General features: G+C 48.7%; 1 protein-coding gene and 1 long non-coding RNA gene across 4 annotated transcripts in view; one reads left to right on the top strand and one right to left on the bottom strand.

Annotated features, from left to right (window-relative positions):
• Window positions 1-2,189: 2,189 nt before the first annotated feature.
• Window positions 2,190-8,054, bottom strand: LOC125145791. Its single transcript, XR_007144249.1, has 3 exons — window positions 7,943-8,054; window positions 2,563-2,648; window positions 2,190-2,340 (listed from the first exon to the last, which is right to left on the bottom strand). It is a non-coding gene; the product is annotated as an uncharacterized LOC125145791 (long non-coding RNA).
• The window catches only part of tulp3 (TUB like protein 3), a 48,351-nt gene continuing 33,519 nt past the window's right edge, over window positions 8,043-22,874 (top strand). For 2 of the 3 annotated variants that reach the window (XM_027163993.2, XM_047820054.1), the window contains exon 1: window positions 8,135-8,180. Coding sequence is in view for 1 of the 3 variants with exons in the window: in XM_027163994.2 (XP_027019795.2) it covers window positions 8,164-8,180 (17 nt within the window). In the remaining 2 variants the exon portion in view is untranslated. Of the gene's footprint in view, window positions 8,181-22,874 lie in introns of all 3 variants that reach the window. The other variant, XM_027163994.2, reaches the window with a different exon arrangement.

Here is a 22,874-nt window from a genome sequence, read left to right on the forward strand (position 1 = left end):
CCACAGAGGACGTTGGGAGCTGGTATAATGTCTGGATGCCTCGGGATAGGTACAAAGAGAGAAGCAGTGGAAAGGGGTTAACATATCTGCTGTTCATAAAAATGTGCTGGTCTGATGTACTGGTGCATGATATTATGGGATGTATTATGTGTACGCCTGACTAAAGAGATGAGTTTTTAATCTACGTTTAAACTGGGAAAGTGTGTCTGAGCCCCGAACACTATCAGGAAGACTATTCCAAAGTTTGGGAGCTAAATAAGAAAACGCTCTACCACCTTTAGTAGACTTAGATATTCTGGGAATTACCAAAAGTCCTGAGTTTTGTGATCTCAGAGAGCGTGAAGGATTGTAAAGTGTTAGAAGACTAGTTAGATACATGGGAGCTAAACCATTAAGAGCCTTGTACGTAAGTAACAGCAGTTTGTAGTCAATTCTAAACTTAACAGGTAGCCGGTGTAGAGATGATAAAATTAGGCCACGACTTGCCCATTTACATTTACATTTATGCCATTTGGCAGATGTCCTTATCCAGAGCGATTTACAACAGTGCTTTTAAGTCTCTATCAATGAATACATTAACACTGGTTCACTAGGTTACAGACGTAGGATACCATCAGCCTAAATCCCTGTTAAATTTTTTTTTATTACTATAAATATAGACATACAACAAACGGGGGAAGTACTAGTTCATGTATTTCAGAATGAGCAAGGTTTTCACTCATCGTTTGAATATAGCCAGTGACTCAGCGGTTCAGACATCCAGGGGAAGTTCATTTCAACTCCTCAGTGCCAGAACAGAAGAGTCTTGCTGTATACCTACCTCTTACCCTGAGAGATGCTGGGACCAGTCAGTGCTGGTAGATTTGAGGGAGCGAGGTGCAGTGCGAGGAGTGATAAGATCTTTAAAGTGTTTTGAATCTGATGCGTGCAGCTACCGGAAGCCAGTGGAGGGTGGCGCAGCAGTGGGGTGATACGTGAGAACTTAGGCAGATTGAAAATAAGTCGTGCAGCTGCATTTTGGATCATTTGCAGAAGTCGAATTGCATTCATAGGATGACCTGCCAGCAAAGAGTTGCAGCAGTCCAGTCTTAAAATGACAAGAGACTGATCAAGCACTTGGGCAGCCTGTGTGGACAAAAATGGCCAAATCCTTCTGAGGTTGTAGAGAAGAAACCGACATGAGTGTGTCACATTAGTAACGTGAGGGAAAGGACAGTTGATTGTCCATGGTTGCCCCAAGGTTGCGAGCTGTGACCAAAAGGGGAGATCAGATCTTTGTGCAGGGATATTGCAAGATCCTGACCTGGGGATGAATCACCTGGGATGATCAGCAGTTCAGTTTTGCTGCGATTGAGTTTCAACTTATGAGCTCTCATCCACGATTATACGGAATGGGTAGGAGTACAGGTGCTCCTAATAAAACGTGTGTATCTTTGTCCCAATGGGATCACTGGTGGCTTAACACCTTACCTAAGATACATTATGTTTAATATATTTATACTTTTTTAAAAACTATTTTAGAAAGTTCCCACTCCCTCATGGATGGCATTCTGTGGATACACACTAGTACTTTGTCTGTGGCATTCATGTGCCTGCTATTTTGCCCAGTTGAATCTTCACAAACAAAACTAATGTGCCCTCTTTATTAAGTAGTGCAGAGTGTTCCCACAGTACTTTTCCATCAAGCACACTGGCCAGCACTTGGGCGTCATTCCAAACAGATCATCTACAGAAACAGACTGCTGCATTTCTCGATGTCTACTTTATAATAGCGGAGACAACTACACAAGGTCTGTGGGTTTCATCATAGTTTATGACTAGAACTCTTAAAATTTAACACATGGAAAATTTGCCTAGGTTGGCTTACACGGTCAATGAGTTAAATGTCAGACATTACGACATGTGGTTACGGACAAGCCGATCTTATAAACAGTTTCAGAAGTGGGTGGTGATTGTAGCTTTTATTTCTACTTACTGAAAATGGTGTCTACTTTCCTAATGTACAGCATGTAGCCCTTGCAATTTAGCGTTTGCGCAGGTCCATTTATGCACATCTTGAATGAAATTTCCTGTATTTTCTTGATATTAATGCTCTCTTGCTTCATATCACTATTCACCAGTACACCAAGACAAATGGAAAACCCATAGACCTTCACAATATAGGTGATTCTGATTCTAGTCAAGCTTGGAATAATAACACAAATATATCATGTATTTAGATCGAATTCCATAGGAAGAGACAGATAGCTACAGAGAGATTTGGGAGATTAAATCTTTACTGGATTTGCATTAAATACACCAAAGTTACCCTTGCTCGCAGCATCGCCTCTTGAACACTGCCTGTGGGAAATCCATAGGAAAAATACAAACATGTTAGCACTGTGTTTTTTGACACTGCCAGTGTTTGAATGTAAAAAAAAAAAAAAAAAGACTTGCATAAACAAACACTACAGTGAATGAAGTAAGCCTTTGAGGCACATGTAGCATCTGTGTTTATCTGTTTGAAACAGAACCCACCTAACTTTCCCCCACTTCCCGTCACTGCTCTAAATACACACTCACCCTCATGACCCTCACATCTTACAGACTGAAGATCGAAAAGGAACGGCAGATTCAGGAGGCCAGAGTAGAAGATCCCTGGAGCTCCACTGTTTGTGATACACAATAAAAGAGTGTACACAGGTGCTGTTACACAGTGATTCTGTTTTTGAAAACATATTTTTCAGAAAGTTGTTTTTTTGGACTGGACATGCAGCTGCAATGTGAAGGGTCATTAAAGCACATAAAGATGTTCAGTTCTGTGACTGTCTTAACCGTCGTGTACATCAGACAATGGCATAATAACTATAGTTGTTTAATTGTATTTTTTTTCCTTCAAATATTTTAGCTAATAAATGTATAACTGGTGATCCACCAATGAATAAAAAAGATATTGATATAAAGCTTTCCATACTATTCATTCATTCATTCATTCATTCATTCATTCATTCATTCATTCATTCATTCATTCATTTTCTACCGCTTATCCGAACTTCTCGGGTCACGGGGAACCTGTGCCTATCTCAGGCGTCATTGGGCATCAAGGCAGGATACACCTAGGATGGAGTGCCAACCCATCGCAGGGCACACACACACACACACACACACACACACACACACACACACACACACACACACACACACACACACACACACACACACTCTCTCATTCACTCATGCAATCACACACTACAGACAATTTTCCAGAGATGCCAATCAACCTACCATGCATGTCTTTGGACCAGGGGAGGAAACCGGAGTACCCGGAGGAAACCCCCGAGGCACCGGGAGAACATGCAAACTCCACACACACAAGGCGGAGGCGGGAATCGAACCCCCAACCCTGGAGGTGTGAGGCGAACGTTTTAACCACTAAGCCATATATATATTCTTTTTTACTACTAAAATCATTTTTCAGATTTGAATTTGAATTCATTCCAATTCATATTAGAAGTCATTATTTGACGGAAATAACATTCGACAGAAAATATCCTACACACTCTTAAACCAGAGCCCTGTTGAAATCGAAAGTCTTTCTGGGCAGATGGTGTTGATTACCTTTTTGGAAAAGCAGCGTTGACCATCCTGCTAGCTGGAATTCAAATCACAGATTTATATTTGTTCGGACGTCATCAAAATCTACAGCTGCCAAACAGTTTTCACTTTTTCCAGTAGCATTTTTCTGACTTGCGTTTTTATTGCTGTCAAGCGAGAACTGATTATAGCTTCAACAATGTAAGTGCTAACAATGGAACTCTAAACTGATAAAAAGCTGTTTAGAAATCCATTTTAAATTTTATAAAATAAATGTCAAATTCCTGTGGCATCAAGAGCAATAAAACATTTTGAGATTCTGTTATTGGAAGTATTTAACACCATCAAGCCGTCACTCATTAGTTTCCTACAACAGCGTGCCTTAAGAGATCATTGTAGGTTTTTAACCATTTCTTTAAAAAACCATGGAGCGTGTTTGCTTACTCCATTATGATAGGGCCTTACCTCTTGTTATATTCTACCCCGAGCGCTTTATTACCCCTCCAAATGCCTATTCTTTTTGACTGTGAAATCTGTTCGAATTGGGAATGTTGGGACTGTTTTGATTCATTCAGTTGCACTAATTTTTGGATCTTGGAATACTCCATATTTTCCTTTAAGGTTGTTAATACAAAGAATAACCAATCATCGTGAAGATGTTGATCTTCTTCTTTGCAAAAGGCAAGACTATGCAAGACTTTGGCCAGAATATTCTAATAAACGGTGCTTCATTTATCTGATCAGATGCATATCACAACATCTCCTAAATATGATCATATGAAAAAAACAACAATTAAATAAAATATATGATCACTTCATAGCAAGTGTGTTTTTTTTCTTGCATGCAGCCCTATTTTAATGCAAATATGCATTACATTTTTGTTTGTATATCACTTTTAATAATAGATCTTGTCACAAAGCAGCTTCAGAGAACTGCATTTCATTGTCACTATACTCACCCTGACCAGGTAAAAACTATCCAATTCCAAAACCATTGCCCTTCCCTAAAATTAGCCACTGTGTTATTTTACTGTACACAAAATTATACGACTCAGGATAATAATCAAGTTAACTGTTTAATTAAGACTTGTATTACTAAATTAAATATTTATAAATCAATCCATAACCTCCATTACGGTCTGTATAGCTAATAGATACACCTCTTCCTCACGTGTTTCAGATTTAACTCTAAATCATACGCAGAATTATAATTTTGTTAAACTGATGATGTTACATAATGCATTTCAGACTAAAATGATAAAGAAGCTTATGTATATGTTTTATTTACAGTACAGACCAAAAGTTTGGACACACCTTCTCATTCAAAGAGTTTTCTTTATTTTCATGACTAGATTGTTGGAAGACTAGAAGATTGTTGGAAGACCATTTCTCTACCTCTTGACTACCTCTTGAAGCTCATCAGGAGAATGCCAAGAGTGTGCAAAGCAGTAATCAAAGCAAAAGGTGGCTACTGTGAAGAACCTAGAATATGACATATTTTCAGTTGTTTCACACTTTTTTGTTATGAACTAAATGTTCTCTTTGAATGAGAAGGTGTGTCCAAACTTTTGGTCTGTACAGTATGTGTTGTAATATTTAAAATACGCTCACCTGTCCGTTTCACGTGACCAAACTCGTTTTTTTTTTTAATTTAGAAATTATTTGGATTTCAATTAAGAAAGCATTGAGTAGAGACTGTAATAATTGTCACAAAACACAAAACACACACTGACACTTCAAACTGTTTACATGCTGCTAACAATCCATCAAACTGTTTACATGCTGTTTTGCACACTTTTCTGCTGTTTTTGCACAAACTGTCCAACATTTCAGCTGTTTTTGCACATATTGTACAATATCTCAGCCATTCCGCACATACTATATAATATTTCAGTCATTTGCTGTTTTTTTGCACAAATCTATATATTATCCCAAGGACCTGCTTCTAAGAAACTGTGTTCATTCTAATGTTACTGCACGAAACATTGTTTGAACATTCAGTATTCACACACAGTATATACAATGGTCGGTCGGCGCGGTTTCTGTTTATTGTCTTTTGTGTATTGCATTTTTTGTACTTTTTGTATTGTCTTGTAACTTTGTGTCTACACTGTCTTTTGTCCTGCACTGTCTTGTTTGTCTTGTCCTGCACTATTTGCACCAGGTTGCACAGTTGCACTTTATGTGGCTAAGACTACTTACAAGTCCTTAGCCCTGTCTTTGTTTTATGTAGCACCATGATCCTGGAGAAACGTTGTCTCATTTCACTATGTACTGCAACAGCTATATATGGTTGAAATGACAATAAAACCTTATTGACTGGACTTGAATTGTTTAAAATGAATCACAGTGATGTGACTGAAGCAATTTTACAGTTGATGTCATGTAGTTAATTAGTATCTTCATTAGGTTTAATCATTGCTGTGTTGTTTTTGGTTGAAATGTCTATATTATTACCCACAGGGTTTCACATGGACTTGTTCAAGTATTTCAGATTTACAGTACGTTGCTGCTCAGGGCAAAGTGCTCGATCCTGCTCCCTGCTGGAGATGGAAGAAATGATCTTTTCTGCATCTGTTCATTCCTGTCATATCTATAAACAGCACATTTAAGGCGACATTTCAGCTTGAGAGCAAATACACATGCTAGGTAATGAGATAGTCATGCCTGAGGGCTGAACCCAAGTTAAGTAACATAAACCTTTTTAGTAATTCAGTAAAATCTATGAACATACAATGTGCTCCACAATGTGCTCCATGTACAATCACCTGGATTGATCTTACAGTCTCCTCAAACTCTAAATGCATAATCTTCATCATAATTAAGCAAACATGAATGTAATAAAATTACAAGCTAAAGTGCAGTGTGCTTTATGCAATATATAGGGCTAGGGCTAGGGCTAATTTTCTTATTAGTGTGTTTTTTCTTTTCTTTTACAGAACATTATTGGCACTATTTGAAATATTTGATGAAAACTCTTCTGGAGAGAATCGTTTCACAAGACGTGTCGTTTTTTGATGCAGAACATTTTAATCTCTTAGTCTTATAAAGCATCAGTGATCCACAATCGTTTACAGTGGGTTGTTTTTCTTGTACATAATTCAATTCAATTTGTATGGTTATATAACAATGGACATAATTATGAACATAATATTTTTATGTAGAATTATTTGCAGTTATCCCTAATGAACAAGCCTGAGGTGACATTGACATTGCAGTGGCAAGGCAAAACTCCCTGAAACGTTATGAGGAAGAAACTTTGAGAGGAACCCATCCTCAATTGGGTGACACCAGAAAGTGTGAATATAAATGATTATAAACACTGGAGTGTAACACTGGATTATTTATGTGAATATAAATAATGTCCTTTCTACAGTCATGTACAGTAGGTTGGAGTCGTGCAACCAGGAGCTCCTCATCTGAGTTCCTTATAGATTCAACACCGACTCTGCCGAGCCGAAGCCTTCAGATTCTTAGTGATGGAGATACAGCATATGTATATGTTATTTTGTGTATTTTACACAGTCCTTTATTCTGACCAAAGTTTGATTTTGGTCTCTTTGATCTGACCACAGTCTGGTTATATTTTCACTGGCAGTGCATTTTTTTTGGATTGTACTCAAGGGGAATTTTTGTGCAAACTTCACACAGCTTGATGTTTGTGGAGGTAGTGTTTAGCATTGTGAAACTGGTCAAAGTCAAAAATCAGCATTATATGCTGTTCTGAAGCAGGTCACGTTGGGCTTGGTATGATCATGTGCTTCAGAGCTGACGTGTGGAGTGTGTTATTTTACTTAGATCAAGCCTTATATTATTTCACTTATTTCCACATTGTACGTTGATTTGCAGACAATCAAAATGTTTTATTTATTAATAAAGGGCAAATTACACAGTGTAGGTGTTATAGTTAAGATCATGTTGCAGACTGAACATGAGTCAAAGGTCAACAGTTCTGGTTATTACTTCACTTCTCTCTCTCTCTCTCTCTCTCTCTCTCTCTCTCTCTCTCTCTCTCTCTCTCTCTCTCAATGAATGAATGAATGAAACAAACAAACAAACAAACAAACAAACAAACAAACAAATAAAGTTAACATATCAACGATATGTTTTTCTTTGTTAAACACCACTTTATCGACAAACTCGTCAAAAAATTGTTAATTTCAGATTATGTGAAATAAGTCCATGCGCACGAGCCGTTACTATAGAAACAGTAACATATTGGCGCATTGATATTATCGGTCATGTAACAGCCGCAGCTCCTGCTGTTATACGTATTATGCAAAATTCTAATCTGACTAATCAAATTTAAGAATTTAACTGCACCGGGTTTGTATATTCACAGAAATTTGAATATATAAATGCGCTTTACCTTACTTCCTTTTGACATTACAATGCAAGTATGAGGGCTTTCAGTGATCTGGCAACATTTTCCCTGCAACCAATTATCCTGACTTTTACATCCAAACTCCAATGGAATGAACCAATGGGACGAAGAGTTGTAGGCATGTGCACTGTGGCCGAGAACAGTTATATTGGCCCTAAGGAGGGAGAGGCAACAGCTGTGGGGATCCATAGCAACCACAGATAAACATGAGTTACTATATCAGGTAAAACCTCATTCATTTTTTATATCAACATATGATTTTAACACTTTGAGGAGAAAAATGAACGATTTGATTTCAGTCTGAAATATAACTCGTAAGTTGTTTATTTCGTAACTTTTTCCCTCTCTCCTGATGCCTAGCGTTAGCTTTCTGTGCTCACAGTAACGACAAATAGCCAGCAAACAGATTGAGGATTTTTTGTGTCGGTTAAAACGCTAAAAAGCTGTTACACGACTTTATATATGTGGCACATATGAGCTACTGTGTGCTAATTTGTCTTCAGGTGTAAACAGGACACCTCGTGAGTAAACTGTTCAATAATAAACCACATCTATAACATTTCATTTTTTCCCCTGCGAATAACAGTTAGCTGTCTGATTAGCTCCCAGACTGAAAAGCAGCTAGCTAGCTGCGGTGAATGAGATTTTATTTCCCCCTTATTTACCATTCCTAGGGATGATAAACTGTTTTCAGACTGAGCTGTACAAACATTGCACATTAAAAATAATAAAATTCTAAAAAAAAAAAAAACCAAACAAAACAAAAACAAATTCTCAGATCTTACATGTCATCTATACATTATTGATAAACGTGTCCAGCTTCTATAGACTTTTTATTTATTTATTATTAAAATACAATTACAAATTTTGAATAAATATAAATTAAATAAGTACTAATGAAATAGATTGCCTGTGTGTAGAAAGAGTAAAACATCATTTTATATATATATATATATATATATATATATATATAAATATAAATATAAACAATATTTTTGAACAGTGGTTTTCAGTGGAGTCTTACATATTTATTTTGTAATTTTTTTTTTGAGAAAGTTAGTACAGAAATTAAGAAAATAAAGTTATACTAGATTTGTTCTGCATCCATAACAACAATTAACAATCGATCTTGATCAGAAGGTTGGGGTTCGAGTCCACAATCTGCTGAGACATCAACATTGGGTCCTTGAGCGAGGTCCTTAACCTCACCTGCTCCAGGGGCACTGTACTATGGCTTGACCCTGTGCTCTGACCCCATAACCTGGGATATGCGAAAACCCTTAAAAATCGCTGCCCACTGCTCCGGGTGTGTGTTCATAGTGTGTGTGTGCACTTTGGATGGGTTTAACGCAGAGAACAAATTCTGAGTATGGGTCACCATACTTAGCCGTATGTCACGTCACTTAAAATGATGCATGAGGTAAAATATAAAATATATTTTCTTTATTTTTCTAAAATTGGAAATAGGTAATGTGGCTAAGTTGCTAAATCGTTGGACTACTGATCAGAAGGTCATGAAACCACAGGTCCACCAAGCTGCCACTGTTGGGCCCCTGAACAAGGCCCTTAACCCTCAATTGCTAAGTTGTATAAAATGAGATAAAAATGTAAGTGGCACTGCATTAGGGTTGAGTGGAACCCGATGTGATCTTCTGTAGTTCAGCTGCCTCAAGTTTTCGTGTGTTGTGTAGGTTTGAGTTGCTTTTCTGCACACCTCGGTGGTACAGAGCGATTATTCGAGTTACTATATTCTTCCTGTCAGCTCAGAGCAGTCACTTTATTCTCCTGTGATCTCTTTTATAATCAAAGTGTTTTATCCTGTAGATCCTCTGCATGCAGGTTTATTTGACCCCCCCCTCCCCCGACCATTCTGTATAGATTCTAGAGAAATTTTAAACTTTTGAAATACTTAAACCAGCTCATCTGTCACCAACAACTATATGACATTTGATGGGAAAATGATCTGAAGCTCTTGAGCTGCATCTGCATGACGTTATGCATTGGGCTGCTGCCACGTGATTGGCTGATTAGGTAACTGCATAAACGAGCAGGTGTACATTTACGTCGTTTGAAAGACACCATTATTCAGAGTGACTTACATTTATCTTATTTATACAGCTGAGCATTTGAGGGTTAAGGGCCTTGCTCAGGAGCCCAGGAATGGCAGCTTATTGGCCCTCATATTGAAACTCACCTTAACACACCTTAACCACTGAGCTTCCACTTCTCATAACCAGCGACTATAAGATAGTTTGTAGAATAACTACTGAGTGTATTGTTAGAAACTTGAACCTCTTGTTCCTCAAATTTATCTTTAACGTCTTAGTTTCTGTAAATCACCTTCTGCTGAGAGATGCAATGCAATGCAAGACAATTTGAAGTCGTGCTTTGGAGCGTTCGGCAGCATTTGTTATTGCGATTTAGAATTGTCGGACATTTTCTGAATGCTGCATTTTGTGAATTCCATATCAGTGACCCAGGTCTGGAAGGTAAACAGTTACAGATTCAGCCATGTAACCATTTATGTGTAAAATTCGGGACAAAAATCATGGCACAGTGCAGAACAGTAAATCCAGATGAACAGGTGCTTCCTATGTCTTACTAAACCTTCACATTCACCTTTGCCTCCAAGAGTGCTTCCTGTTCCAGGAAGTGCAGCTGCATGTGTCAAAAAATGGCTGTTTATTGTCCTATTGTCTTCATCCTCCGGTTTTATTCACGGTGCAGTTCTAGTAGCTCCGGACTCGGTGCAGCTGTACATCAGGCTTCAGGGCTCTATACCAAATGAGGCACTAATCTGAAAAACTGTTCAAGATAGAGATACTTTTCCACTGTACTGATCCTTGTTTGACTTGAACACTGTCTGTGTGTCAGGAGTGTTGTGTGACAGAAGAGGGTTAGCAAGGAAAGGTGTACAAGACAGTAGTGAGACCAGCTGTGCTGTAGGGGTTAGAGACTGTAGCAGTGAGGAAAAGACATGAGGCAGAGATGAGGATGTTGAGGTTCTCTTTAGGAGTGACGAGGATGGACAGGATTAGGAATGAGCGCATCAGAGGGACAGCTCAGGTTGGCTGTTTTGGGGACAGAGAGGATAGATTGTGATGGTTATATTGGTAGAAGGATGATGGAGATGGAGCAGGTAAGAGGTGAATAGGAAGGTCAAAGCGGAGAAATATGGATGTGTTAAGAGAGGACATGAATTAATTGGCGCGAGGCTAGAGGATGCCAAGATGATTTGCTGCGGTGAACCCTAAAGGGAAAAGCCAAAAGTTGAAGACGTTCCTTTTAGGTCCCAAGATTTACAACCTTATTTTGATCTTACAAACCTGCTTAACCGTAGCATGTATAGTAGGAAATAGTGTCTTCTTATATAATGACACCTTATGTACAGTAGCACTCCATCCAGAAGGTTAGGACTCGGGAATGTGTGATAAGCAGCCAAACGATAAGCCACCGAAAAAATAGGAGGCCCCAAATATTTAGGCTTCAGTCATTTAAAGCTGCACAATGTTCGGTTTCTGAACAATGTCATAATTACAGTGTAATTGTTGCTAAGTTCTACAGGGGTGAAGTTGCTTTGCTCTGTTTTGTGTGACTAGGATACAATTACAAGTGTACAATGCTCAGCGTAAATGAGTACACCGCCTTTGAAAATTAAGATTTTTATCAAATTTTCCCTGAATATGAAAGCAATTTGCTGCATTTTTACAAAAACGGTTTTATTAACCATTTCATTTTTATTAACATAAGACTGGGGTCACCTAACACCTTTAGAATAAGAAAAATAATACATTTAATTCAAACGAATGTAACTGAATCTAATATTTTGTATGGGCTCCTTGATTTTTTAAAAACAGCACCAATTCTTCTAGAGATTGAATGAACAGGTTGATAACATACATCTACCGTTTTCCATTCTTGAAGTATGGACTCTTTCAGGTCTTGGATGAAGAATGACGTTCAACTTGTCTTTTCAGAACGCTCCACAAGTGTCTATTGTGTTGAGGTCTGGTGACTTGTTTGGCCACTGAATCACTCTTGCCCTGTTTCTCCTCAGAAATGATTGAGGCCAGTGATCTTAGATGTATGTTTTTGGGTCATTATCATGTTGAAAGAGTGCCCAATGACCTAGGGTGGGCATCAACAAATGGCGGACCGCGATCCGGACCGAGTGACTGGTCTGCCCTGACCCGTTAAAATTCTAATATTATCATATTAAGCATCTCCTTATTATAATCTAATATTATAAGATTATATAAGCTCTTTGATATTAATAAAAAGATCAATCTTTCGTTCATGCGCAGTTAATCTAGTTATTATGACAGGAGCGTCATCAAAAGCCAAGTCAAAAACAGATTGTTTCTTTTCCATACTCCAGTGTAGAAGGTGGCAGGACAATTAAGATTCAAACTGCTGACAGGATGGTTACATGCCCATTTCTCTCACTAGGAACGGAGGATGGGAAGGGAGTAAGGAGAGGTGGAAAGGAGAGAGGAAAAAGGGAGCTGCTCAAAGCACTTTTCTTTTATTCAGTAAATTCTGCCCTGTTCTATTTTACTTGAAATGTTCTTTTGCCTGAGGTTCCTGTGTTATTAATGTTTTTCATGTTTTTAAAAAGGGGCAGCTCAAAAGTCTTTTGTTTCATTTTTTTCTTAAAGACTAAAAGCACTTTTATTTTATTCAAAAGATTCTGAATGTTTTAAATGACTTGAAATATAGGCCCTAAGTTCAGGCTGCTGAAAGCTGTGTTTGCACTTTTTATTTATTTTATTCAGAAGAAATTCAGTGTCTGTTGTCTGTTACTTGACATGTAGTAAAGACAACTACAGGATTGTTTTTCATTGAAGTGCCATACAAGTTCAGACTTTGAAAACACTTGAAATTTAACAATAAATGATATAGAAATGTATGTGCGTCATTGATTTTATGAACATGAGGGTACAATGTTTTAAGTGACAATATAAGAGTCGGACCTTTGCTGGGAGGAAATTTTAGTAACTGGACCTCTTTGAATTTTAATTGAATACCCCTGACCTAGGGCATGGAGTGATGGTAGCATCTTCTCTTTCAGTATTTCACAGTATGTCTGTGAATTCAGGATGCCATCTATGAAATGCAACCCCACAAAAAACTCTGCCACCCCCATGCTTTACTGTTGGTAAAATGCATTTGTCATTGTATTTCTCACCCTCGTGACACCATACAGATTGGAACCAATCAGAGCCAAAAACATTAATCTTTGTCTCATAACTCCAAATTATAGCGTCCCAGAAGTCTTCCCCTTAGTCAACATGAGCCCTGGTAAATTCTAGATGGGCTTTTTTGTGCATGGGCTTTAGCAGTGGCTTCCTTTGTGGACAACAGCCATGCATGCCACTCCTCTGCAGTGTATGTCGTATGGTGTCACGCGAAATACTCACCCCAGTTTCAATTTCTAATGATTTAGCCAACTGTGCTGAACTTCTATGGCAATTTTCTTTAGCTTTTCTCATCACACAACGCATCCTGACGAGGTGGTAACTTGCGTGGGACGCGTGCAAGTGCGTGAGAAAGAGAGAGCGCGTGCGAGTGAGAGAGAGAGAGCGCGTGCGTGTGAGAGAGAGAGAGCGCGTGCGTGAGAGAGAGAGAGAGCGAGTGCGTGAGAGAGAGAGAGCGCGAGTGCGTGAGAGAGAGAGAGCGCGAGTGCGTGAGAGAGAGAGAGCGCGAGTGCGTGAGAGAGAGAGAGCGCGAGTGCGTGAGAGAGAGAGAGCGCGAGTGCGTGAGAGAGAGAGAGAGCGCGAGTGCGTGAGAGAGAGAGAGAGCGCGAGTGCGTGAGAGAGAGAGAGAGCGCGTGCGTGAGAGAGAGAGAGAGCGCGTGCGTGAGAGAGAGAGAGAGCGCGTGCGTGAGAGAGAGAGAGAGCGCGAGCGAGAGAGAGAGAGAGAGCGCGTGCGTGAGAGAGAGAGAGAGCGCGTGCGTGAGAGAGAGAGAGAGCGCGTGCGTGTGAGAGAGAGAGAGCGCGTGCGTGAGAGAGAGAGAGAGCGCGTGCGTGAGAGAGAGAGAGAGCGCGTGCGTGAGAGAGAGAGAGCGCGTGCGTGCGTGAGAGAGAGAGAGTGCGCGTGCGTGCGTGAGAGAGAGCGAGCGCGTGCGTGCGTGAGAGAGAGAGCGAGCGCGTGCGAGTGCGTGAGAGAGAGAGCGAGCGCGTGCGAGTGCGTGAGAGAGAGAGCGAGCGCGTGCGAGTGCGTGAGAGAGAGAGAGCGAGCGCGTGCGAGTGCGTGAGAGAGAGAGAGCGAGCGCGTGCGAGTGCGTGAGAGAGAGAGAGCGAGCGCGTGCGAGTGCGTGAGAGAGAGAGAGCGAGCGCGTGCGAGTGCGTGAGAGAGAGAGAGCGAGCGCGTGCGAGTGCGTGAGAGAGAGAGAGCGAGCGCGTGCGAGTGCGTGAGAGAGAGAGAGCGAGCGCGTGCGAGTGCGTGAGAGAGAGAGAGCGAGCGCGTGCGAGTGCGTGAGAGAGAGAGAGCGAGCGCGTGCGAGTGCGTGAGAGAGAGAGAGCGAGCGCGTGCGAGTGCGTGAGAGAGAGAGAGCGAGCGCGTGCGAGTGCGTGAGAGAGAGAGAGCGCGAGCGCGTGCGAGTGCGTGAGAGAGAGAGAGCGAGCGCGTGCGAGTGCGTGAGAGAGAGAGCGAGCGCGTGCGAGAGCGAGAGAGAGAGAGAGCGAGCGCGTGCGAGAGCGAGAGCGAGAGAGAGAGAGAGCGTGAGAGAGAGAGAGCGAGCGCGTGCGAGAGTGTGAGAGAGAGAGAGCGAGCGCGTGCGAGAGCGTGAGAGAGAGAGCGAGCGCGTGCGAGTGCGTGAGAGAGAGAGCGAGCGCGTGCGAGTGCGTGAGAGAGCGAGCGCGTGCGAGTGCGTGAGAGAGCGAGCGCGTGCGAGTGCGTGAGAGAGCGAGCGCGTGCGAGAGCGAGAGAGAGAGAGCGAGCGCGTGCGAGCGCGAGAGAGAGAGAGCGAGCGCGTGAGAGAGAGCGAGCGCGTGCGAGAGCGAGAGAGAGAGAGCGAGCGCGTGCGAGTGCGAGAGAGAGAGAGCGAGCGCGTGAGAGAGAGCGAGCGCGTGCGAGCGCGTGAGAGAGAGAGAGCGAGCGCGTGCGAGCGCGTGAGAGAGAGAGAGCGAGCGCGTGCGAGCGCGTGAGAGAGAGAGAGCGAGCGCGTGCGAGCGCGTGCGAGAGAGAGTGCGAGCGCGTGCGAGCGCGTGAGAGAGCGAGCGCGTGAGAGAGCGAGCGCGTGCGAGAGCGTGAGAGAGAGAGAGCGAGCGCGTGCGAGCGCGTGCGAGAGAGAGAGCGAGCGCGTGCGAGAGAGAGAGCGAGCGCGTGCGAGCGCGTGAGAGAGCGAGCGCGTGCGAGCGCGTGAGAGAGCGAGCGCGTGCGAGAGCGTGAGAGAGAGAGCGCGTGCGAGAGCGTGAGAGAGAGAGCGCGTGCGAGAGCGTGAGAGAGAGAGCGCGTGCGAGAGCGTGAGAGAGCGAGCGCGTGCGAGCGCGTGAGAGAGAGAGAGCGAGCGCGTGCGAGCGCGTGAGAGAGAGAGAGCGAGCGCGTGCGAGCGCGTGAGAGGGATAGTGCGTGCGCGTGAGAGGGATAGTGCGTGCGCGTGAGAGGGATAGTGCGTGCGCGTGAGAGAGAGCGTGAGAGTGCGAGCGCATGAGAGAGAGAGCGTGAGAGTGCGAGCGTGAGAGAGAGAGCGCGTGCGTGACAGAGTGCGAGAGAGAGAGGGCACGCGTGAGAGGGATAGTGCGTGCGCGTGAGAGGGATAGTGCGTGTGAGTGCTTGAGAGAGAGAGAGCGCGCGTGAGAGAGAGAGCGCGCACGTGAGAGAGAGAGAGCGCGCGCGTGAGAGAGATAGTGCGTACGCGTGAGAGAGAGAGCGCGAGTGAGTGCGCGAGAGAGAGAGCGCGAGAGAGAGCGAGTGCGCGCGAGAGAGAGAGAGCGAGAGTGTGCGCGCGAGAGAGAGAGAGCGAGAGTGTGAGAAAAAGAGAGAGCGCGTGTGAGTGCGTGAAAAAGAGAGAGCGCGTGTGAGTGCGTGAAAAAGAGAGAGCGCGTGTGAGTGCGTGGAAAAAGAGAGAGCGCGTGTGAGTGCATGAAAAAGAGAGACTGCGTGTGAGTGCGTGAAAGAGAGAGAGCGCGTGAGTGCGTGAAAAAGAGAGGCCGCGTGTGAGTGCATGAAAAAGAGAGGCCGCGTGTGAGTGCGTGAAAGAGAGAGCGCGTGTGAGTGTGTGAAAAAGAGAGAGCGCGTGTGAGTGCATGAAAAAGAGAGGCCGCGTGTGAGTGCGTGAAAGAGAGAGCGCGTGTGAGTGTGTGAAAAAGAGAGCGCGCGTGTGAGTGCGTGAAAAAGAGAGGCCGCGTGTGAGTGCGTGAAAGAGAGAGCGCGTGTGAGTGTGTGAGAGAGAGAGCGCGTGTGAGTGTGTGAGAGAGAGCGCGCGTGCGAGTGCGTGAGAAAGAGCGCGCGTGCGAGTGCGTGAGAGAGAGCGCGCGTGCGAGTGCGTGAGAGAGAGAGAGCGCGAGTGCGTGAGAGAGAGAGAGCGCGAGTGCGTGAGAGAGAGAGCGCGAGTGCGTGAGAGAGAGAGCGCGAGTGCGTGAGAGAGAGAGAGCGCGAGTGCGTGAGAGAGAGAGAGCGCGAGTGCATGAGAGAGAGAGAGCGCGAGTGCGTGAGAGAGAGAGAGCGCGAGTGCGTGAGAGAGAGAGAGCGCGAGTGCGTGAGAGAGAGAGAGCGCGAGTGCGAGAGAGAGAGAGAGCGCGAGTGCGTGAGAGAGAGAGAGCGCGAGTGCGTGAGAGAGAGAGCGCGAGTGCGTGAGAGAGAGAGAGCGCGAGTGCGTGAGAGAGAGAGAGCGAGAGTGCGTGAGAGAGAGAGAGCGCGAGTGCGTGAGAGAGAGAGAGCGCGAGTGCGTGAGAGAGAGAGAGCGCGAGTGCGTGAGAGAGAGAGAGCGCGAGTGCGTGAGAGAGAGAGAGCGCGAGTGAGTGCGTGAGAGAGAGAGAGCGCGAGTGCGCGAGAGAGAGAGAGCGAGCGTGCGTGAGAGCGAGAGAGAGCGCGAGAGTGCGTGAGAGAGCGTGAGAGAGCGTGCGTGAGAGAGAGAGAGCGCGTGCGTGAGAGAGAGAGAGCGCGTGCGTGAGAGAGAGAGAGCGCGTGCGTGAGAGAGAGAGAGCGCGTGCGTGAGAGAGAGAGAGCGCGTGCGTGAGAGAGAGAGAGCGCGAGTGCGTGAGAGAGAGAGAGCGCGAGTGCGTGAGAGAGAGAGAGCGCGAGTGCGTGAGAGAGAGAGAGCGCGAGTGCGTGAGAGAGAGAGAGCGCGAGTGCGTGAGAGAGAGAGAGCGCGAGTGCGTGAGAGAGAGAGAGCGCGAGTGCGTGAGAGAGAGAGAGCGCGAGTGCGTGAGAGAGAGAGAGCGCGAGTGCGTGAGAGAGAGAGAGCGCGAGTGCGTGAGAGAGAGAGAGCGCGAGTGCGTGAGAGAGAGAGAGCGCGAGTGCGTGAGAGAGAGAGAGCGCGAAGTGCGTGAGAGAGAGAGAGCGCGAGTGCGTGAGAGAGAGAGAGCGCGAGTGCGTGAGAGAGAGAGAGCGCGAGTGCGTGAGAGAGAGAGAGCGCGAGTGCGTGAGAGAGAGAGAGCGCGAGTGCGTGAGAGAGAGAGAGCGCGAGTGCGTGAGAGAGAGAGAGCGCGAGTGCGTGAGAGAGAGAGAGCGCGAGTGCGTGAGAGAGAGAGAGCGCGAGTGCGTGAGAGAGAGAGAGCGCGAGTGCGTGAGAGAGAGAGAGCGCGAGTGCGTGAGAGAGAGAGAGCGCGAGTGCGTGAGAGAGAGAGAGCGCGAGTGCGTGAGAGAGAGAGAGCGCGAGTGCGTGAGAGAGAGAGAGCGCGTGCGAGTGCGTGAGAGAGAGAGAGCGCGTGCGTGAGAGAGAGAGCGCGAGTGCGTGAGAGAGAGAGCGCGAGTGCGTGAGAGAGAGAGAGCGCGAGTGCGTGAGAGAGAGAGAGCGCGAGTGCGTGAGAGAGAGAGAGCGCGAGTGCGTGAGAGAGAGAGAGCGCGTGCGTGAGAGAGAGAGAGCGAGTGCGTGAGAGAGAGAGAGCGCGAGTGCGTGAGAGAGAGAGAGCGCGAGTGCGTGAGAGAGAGAGAGCGCGAGTGCGTGAGAGAGAGAGAGCGCGAGTGCGTGAGAGAGAGAGAGCGCGAGTGCGTGAGAGAGAGAGAGCGCGAGTGCGTGAGAGAGAGAGAGCGCGAGTGCGTGAGAGAGAGAGAGCGCGAGTGCGTGAGAGAGAGAGAGCGCGAGTGCGTGAGAGAGAGAGAGCGCGAGTGCGTGAGAGAGAGAGAGCGCGTGCGTGAGAGAGAGAGAGCGCGTGCGTGAGAGAGAGAGAGCGCGTGCGTGAGAGAGAGAGAGAGCGTGCGTGAGAGAGAGAGAGCGCGTGCGTGCGTGAGAGAGAGAGAGCGCGTGCGTGCGTGAGAGAGAGAGAGCGCGTGCGTGCGTGAGAGAGAGAGAGAGCGCGTGCGTGCGTGAGAGAGAGAGAGAGCGCGTGCGAGTGCGTGAGAGAGAGAGAGCGCGTGCGAGTGCGTGAGAGAGAGAGAGCGCGTGCGAGTGCGTGAGAGAGAGAGAGCGCGTGCGAGTGCGTGAGAGAGAGAGAGAGCGCGTGCGAGTGCGTGAGAGAGAGAGAGCGCGTGCGAGTGCGTGAGAGAGAGAGAGCGCGTGCGAGTGCGTGAGAGAGAGAGAGCGCGTGCGAGTGCGTGAGAGAGAGCGAGCGCGTGCGAGTGCGTGAGAGAGAGAGCGAGCGCGTGCGAGTGCGTGAGAGAGAGAGCGAGCGCGTGCGAGTGCGTGAGAGAGAGAGAGCGAGCGCGTGAGAGAGAGAGAGCGCGTGAGAGAGAGAGAGCGCGTGCGTGAGAGAGAGAGAGCGCGTGCGTGAGAGAGAGAGAGCGCGTGCGTGAGAGAGAGAGAGCGCGTGCGTGAGAGAGAGAGAGCGCGTGCGTGAGAGAGAGAGAGCGCGTGCGTGAGAGAGAGAGAGAGCGCGTGCGTGCGTGAGAGAGAGAGAGAGCGCGTGCGTGCGTGAGAGAGAGAGAGAGCGCGTGCGTGCGTGAGAGAGAGAGAGAGCGCGTGCGAGTGCGTGAGAGAGAGAGAGCGCGTGCGTGCGTGAGAGAGAGAGAGAGCGCGTGCGTGCGTGAGAGAGAGAGAGAGCGCGTGCGAGTGCGTGAGAGAGAGAGCGCGTGCGAGTGCGTGAGAGAGAGAGAGCGCGTGCGAGTGCGTGAGAGAGAGCGAGCGCGTGCGAGTGCGTGAGAGAGAGAGCGAGCGCGTGCGAGTGCGTGAGAGAGAGCGAGCGCGTGCGAGTGCGTGAGAGAGAGAGAGCGAGCGCGTGCGAGTGCGTGAGAGAGAGAGAGCGAGCGCGTGCGAGTGCGTGAGAGAGAGAGAGCGAGCGCGTGCGAGTGCGTGAGAGAGAGAGAGCGAGCGCGTGCGTGAGAGAGAGAGAGCGAGCGCGTGCGAGTGCGTGAGAGAGAGAGAGCGAGCGAGTGCGTGAGAGAGAGAGAGCGAGCGCGTGCGAGTGCGTGAGAGAGAGAGAGCGAGCGCGTGCGAGTGCGTGAGAGAGAGAGCGAGCGCGTGCGTGAGAGAGAGAGAGCGAGCGCGTGCGAGTGCGTGAGAGAGAGAGAGCGAGCGAGTGCGTGAGAGAGAGAGAGCGAGCGCGTGCGAGTGCGTGAGAGAGAGAGAGCGAGCGCGTGCGAGTGCGTGAGAGAGAGAGCGAGCGCGTGCGAGTGCGTGAGAGAGAGAGCGAGCGCGTGCGAGAGCGAGAGAGAGAGAGAGCGAGCGCGTGCGAGAGCGAGAGCGAGCGCGTGCGAGAGCGTGAGAGAGAGAGCGAGCGCGTGCGAGTGCGTGAGAGAGCGAGCGCGTGCGAGTGCGTGAGAGAGCGAGTGCGTGAGAGAGCGAGCGCGTGCGAGTGCGTGAGAGAGCGAGCGCGTGCGAGAGCGAGAGAGAGAGAGCGAGCGCGTGCGAGCGCGAGAGAGAGAGAGCGAGCGCGTGAGAGAGAGAGAGCGAGCGCGTGCGAGCGCGTGAGAGAGAGAGAGCGAGCGCGTGCGAGCGCGTGAGAGAGAGAGAGCGAGCGCGTGCGAGCGCGTGCGAGAGAGAGAGCGAGCGCGTGCGAGAGAGAGAGCGAGCGCGTGCGAGCGCGTGAGAGAGCGAGCGCGTGCGAGCGCGTGAGAGAGCGAGCGCGTGCGAGAGCGTGAGAGAGAGAGAGCGAGCGCGTGCGAGCGCGTGCGAGAGAGAGAGCGAGCGCGTGCGAGCGCGTGAGAGAGCGAGTGCGTGCGAGCGCGTGAGAGAGCGAGCGCGTGAGAGAGCGAGCGCGTGCGAGCGCGTGAGAGAGCGAGCGCGTGCGAGCGCGTGAGAGAGCGAGCGCGTGCGAGAGCGTGAGAGAGAGAGCGCGTGCGAGAGCGTGAGAGAGAGAGCGCGTGCGAGAGCGTGAGAGAGAGAGCGCGTGCGAGAGCGTGAGAGAGAGAGAGCGAGCGCGTGCGAGCGCGTGAGAGAGAGAGAGCGAGCGCGTGAGAGAGAGAGAGCGAGCGTGGGCGAGCGCGTGAGAGAGAGAGAGCGAGCGCGTGCGAGCGCGTGAGAGGGATAGTGCGTGCGCGTGAGAGGGATAGTGCGTGCGCGTGAGAGGGATAGTGCGTGCGCGTGAGAGAGAGCGGGATAGTGCGTGCGCGTGAGAGAGAGCGTGAGAGTGCGAGCGCATGAGAGAGAGAGCGTGAGAGTGCGAGCGTGAGAGAGAGAGCGCGTGCGTGACAGAGTGCGAGAGAGAGAGGGCACGCGTGAGAGGGATAGTGCGTGCGCGTGAGAGGGATAGTGCGTGTGAGTGCTTGAGAGAGAGAGAGCGCGCGTGAGAGAGAGAGCGCGCACGTGAGAGAGAGAGAGCGCGCGCGTGAGAGAGATAGTGCGTACGCGTGAGAGAGAGAGCGCGAGTGAGTGCGCGAGAGAGAGAGCGCGAGAGAGAGCGAGTGCGCGCGAGAGAGAGAGAGCGAGAGTGTGCGCGCGAGAGAGAGAGAGCGAGAGTGTGAGAAAAAGAGAGAGCGCGTGTGAGTGCGTGAAAAAGAGAGAGCGCGTGTGAGTGCGTGAAAAAGAGAGAGCGCGTGTGAGTGCGTGGAAAAAGAGAGAGCGCGTGTGAGTGCATGAAAAAGAGAGACTGCGTGTGAGTGCGTGAAAGAGAGAGCGCGTGTGAGTGCATGAAAAAGAGAGGCCGCGTGTGAGTGCATGAAAAAGAGAGGCCGCGTGTGAGTGCGTGAAAGAGAGGCCGCGTGTGAGTGCGTGAAAGAGAGAGCGCGTGTGAGTGTGTGAAAAAGAGAGCGCGCGTGTGAGTGCGTGAAAAAGAGAGGCCGCGTGTGAGTGCGTGAAAAAGAGAGGCCGCGTGTGAGTGTGTGAGAGAGAGAGCGCGTGTGCGTGAGAGAGAGAGAGCGCGAGTGCGTGAGAGAGAGAGAGCGCGAGTGCGTGAGAGAGAGAGAGCGCGAGTGCGTGAGAGAGAGAGAGCGCGAGTGCGTGAGAGAGAGAGAGCGCGAGTGCGTGAGAGAGAGAGAGCGCGAGTGCGTGAGAGAGAGAGAGCGCGAGTGCGTGAGAGAGAGAGAGCGCGAGAGCCGGAGAGAGAGCGCGCGCGAGTGCGTGAGAGAGAGAGAGCGCGAGTGCGTGAGAGAGAGAGAGCGCGAGAGCGTGAGAGAGAGAGCGCGTGAGTGCGTGAGAGAGAGAGCGGCGAGTGCGTGAGAGAGAGAGAGCGCGAGTGCGTGAGAGAGAGAGAGCGCGAGTGCGTGAGAGAGAGAGAGCGCGAGTGCGTGAGAGAGAGAGAGCGCGAGCGAGAGAGAGAGAGAGAGAGAGCGAGAGCGAGAGAGAGAGAGCGCGCGAGCGAGAGAGAGAGAGCGCGAGTGCGTGAGAGAGAGAGAGCGCGAGTGCGTGAGAGAGAGAGAGCGCGAGTGCGTGAGAGAGAGAGAGCGCGTGCGTGAGAGAGAGAGAGCGCGTGCGAGTGCGTGAGAGAGAGCGAGCGCGTGCGAGTGCGTGAGAGAGAGAGCGCGTGCGAGTGCGTGAGAGAGAGAGAGCGCGTGCGAGTGCGTGAGAGAGAGAGAGCGCGTGCGAGTGCGTGAGAGAGAGAGAGAGAGCGCGTGCGTGAGAGAGAGAGAGCGCGAGCGAGAGCGTGAGAGAGAGAGAGCGCGAGCGAGCGCGAGAGAGAGAGAGAGCGCGAGCGAGTGCGAGAGAGAGAGAGAGCGCGTGCGAGTGCGTGAGAGAGAGAGAGCGCGTGCGAGTGCGTGAGAGAGAGAGCGAGCGCGTGCGAGTGCGTGAGAGAGAGAGAGCGCGTGCGAGTGCGTGAGAGAGAGAGCGAGCGCGTGCGAGTGCGTGAGAGAGAGAGAGCGCGAGTGCGTGAGAGAGAGAGAGCGCGAGTGCGTGAGAGAGAGAGAGCGCGAGTGCGTGAGAGAGAGAGAGCGCGTGCGTGAGAGAGAGAGAGCGAGCGCGTGAGAGAGAGAGAGCGCGTGCGTGAGAGAGAGAGCGCGAGTGCGTGAGAGAGAGAGAGCGCGAGTGCGTGAGAGAGAGAGAGCGCGAGTGCGTGAGAGAGAGAGAGCGCGAGTGCGTGAGAGAGAGAGAGCGCGTGCGTGCGTGAGAGAGAGAGAGCGCGTGCGTGCGTGAGAGAGAGAGAGCGCGTGCGAGTGCGTGAGAGAGAGAGAGCGAGCGCGTGCGAGCGCGTGAGAGAGCGACCGCGTGCGAGCGCGTGAGAGAGCGACCGCGTGCGAGCGCGTGAGAGAGCGAGCGCGTGAGAGAGCGAGCGCGTGAGAGAGCGAGCGCGTGAGAGAGCGAGCGCGTGAGAGATCGAGCGCGTGAGAGAGCGAGCGCGTGCGAGCGCGTGAGAGAGCGAGCGCGTGCGAGCGCGTGAGAGAGCGAGCGCGTGCGAGCGCGTGAGAGAGCGAGCGCGTGCGAGAGCGAGCGCGTGCGAGCGCG

This window comes from Tachysurus fulvidraco, chromosome 10 (assembly GCF_022655615.1).
Source record: "Tachysurus fulvidraco isolate hzauxx_2018 chromosome 10, HZAU_PFXX_2.0, whole genome shotgun sequence".
Classification (NCBI taxonomy): Eukaryota; Metazoa; Chordata; class Actinopteri; order Siluriformes; family Bagridae; genus Tachysurus; species Tachysurus fulvidraco.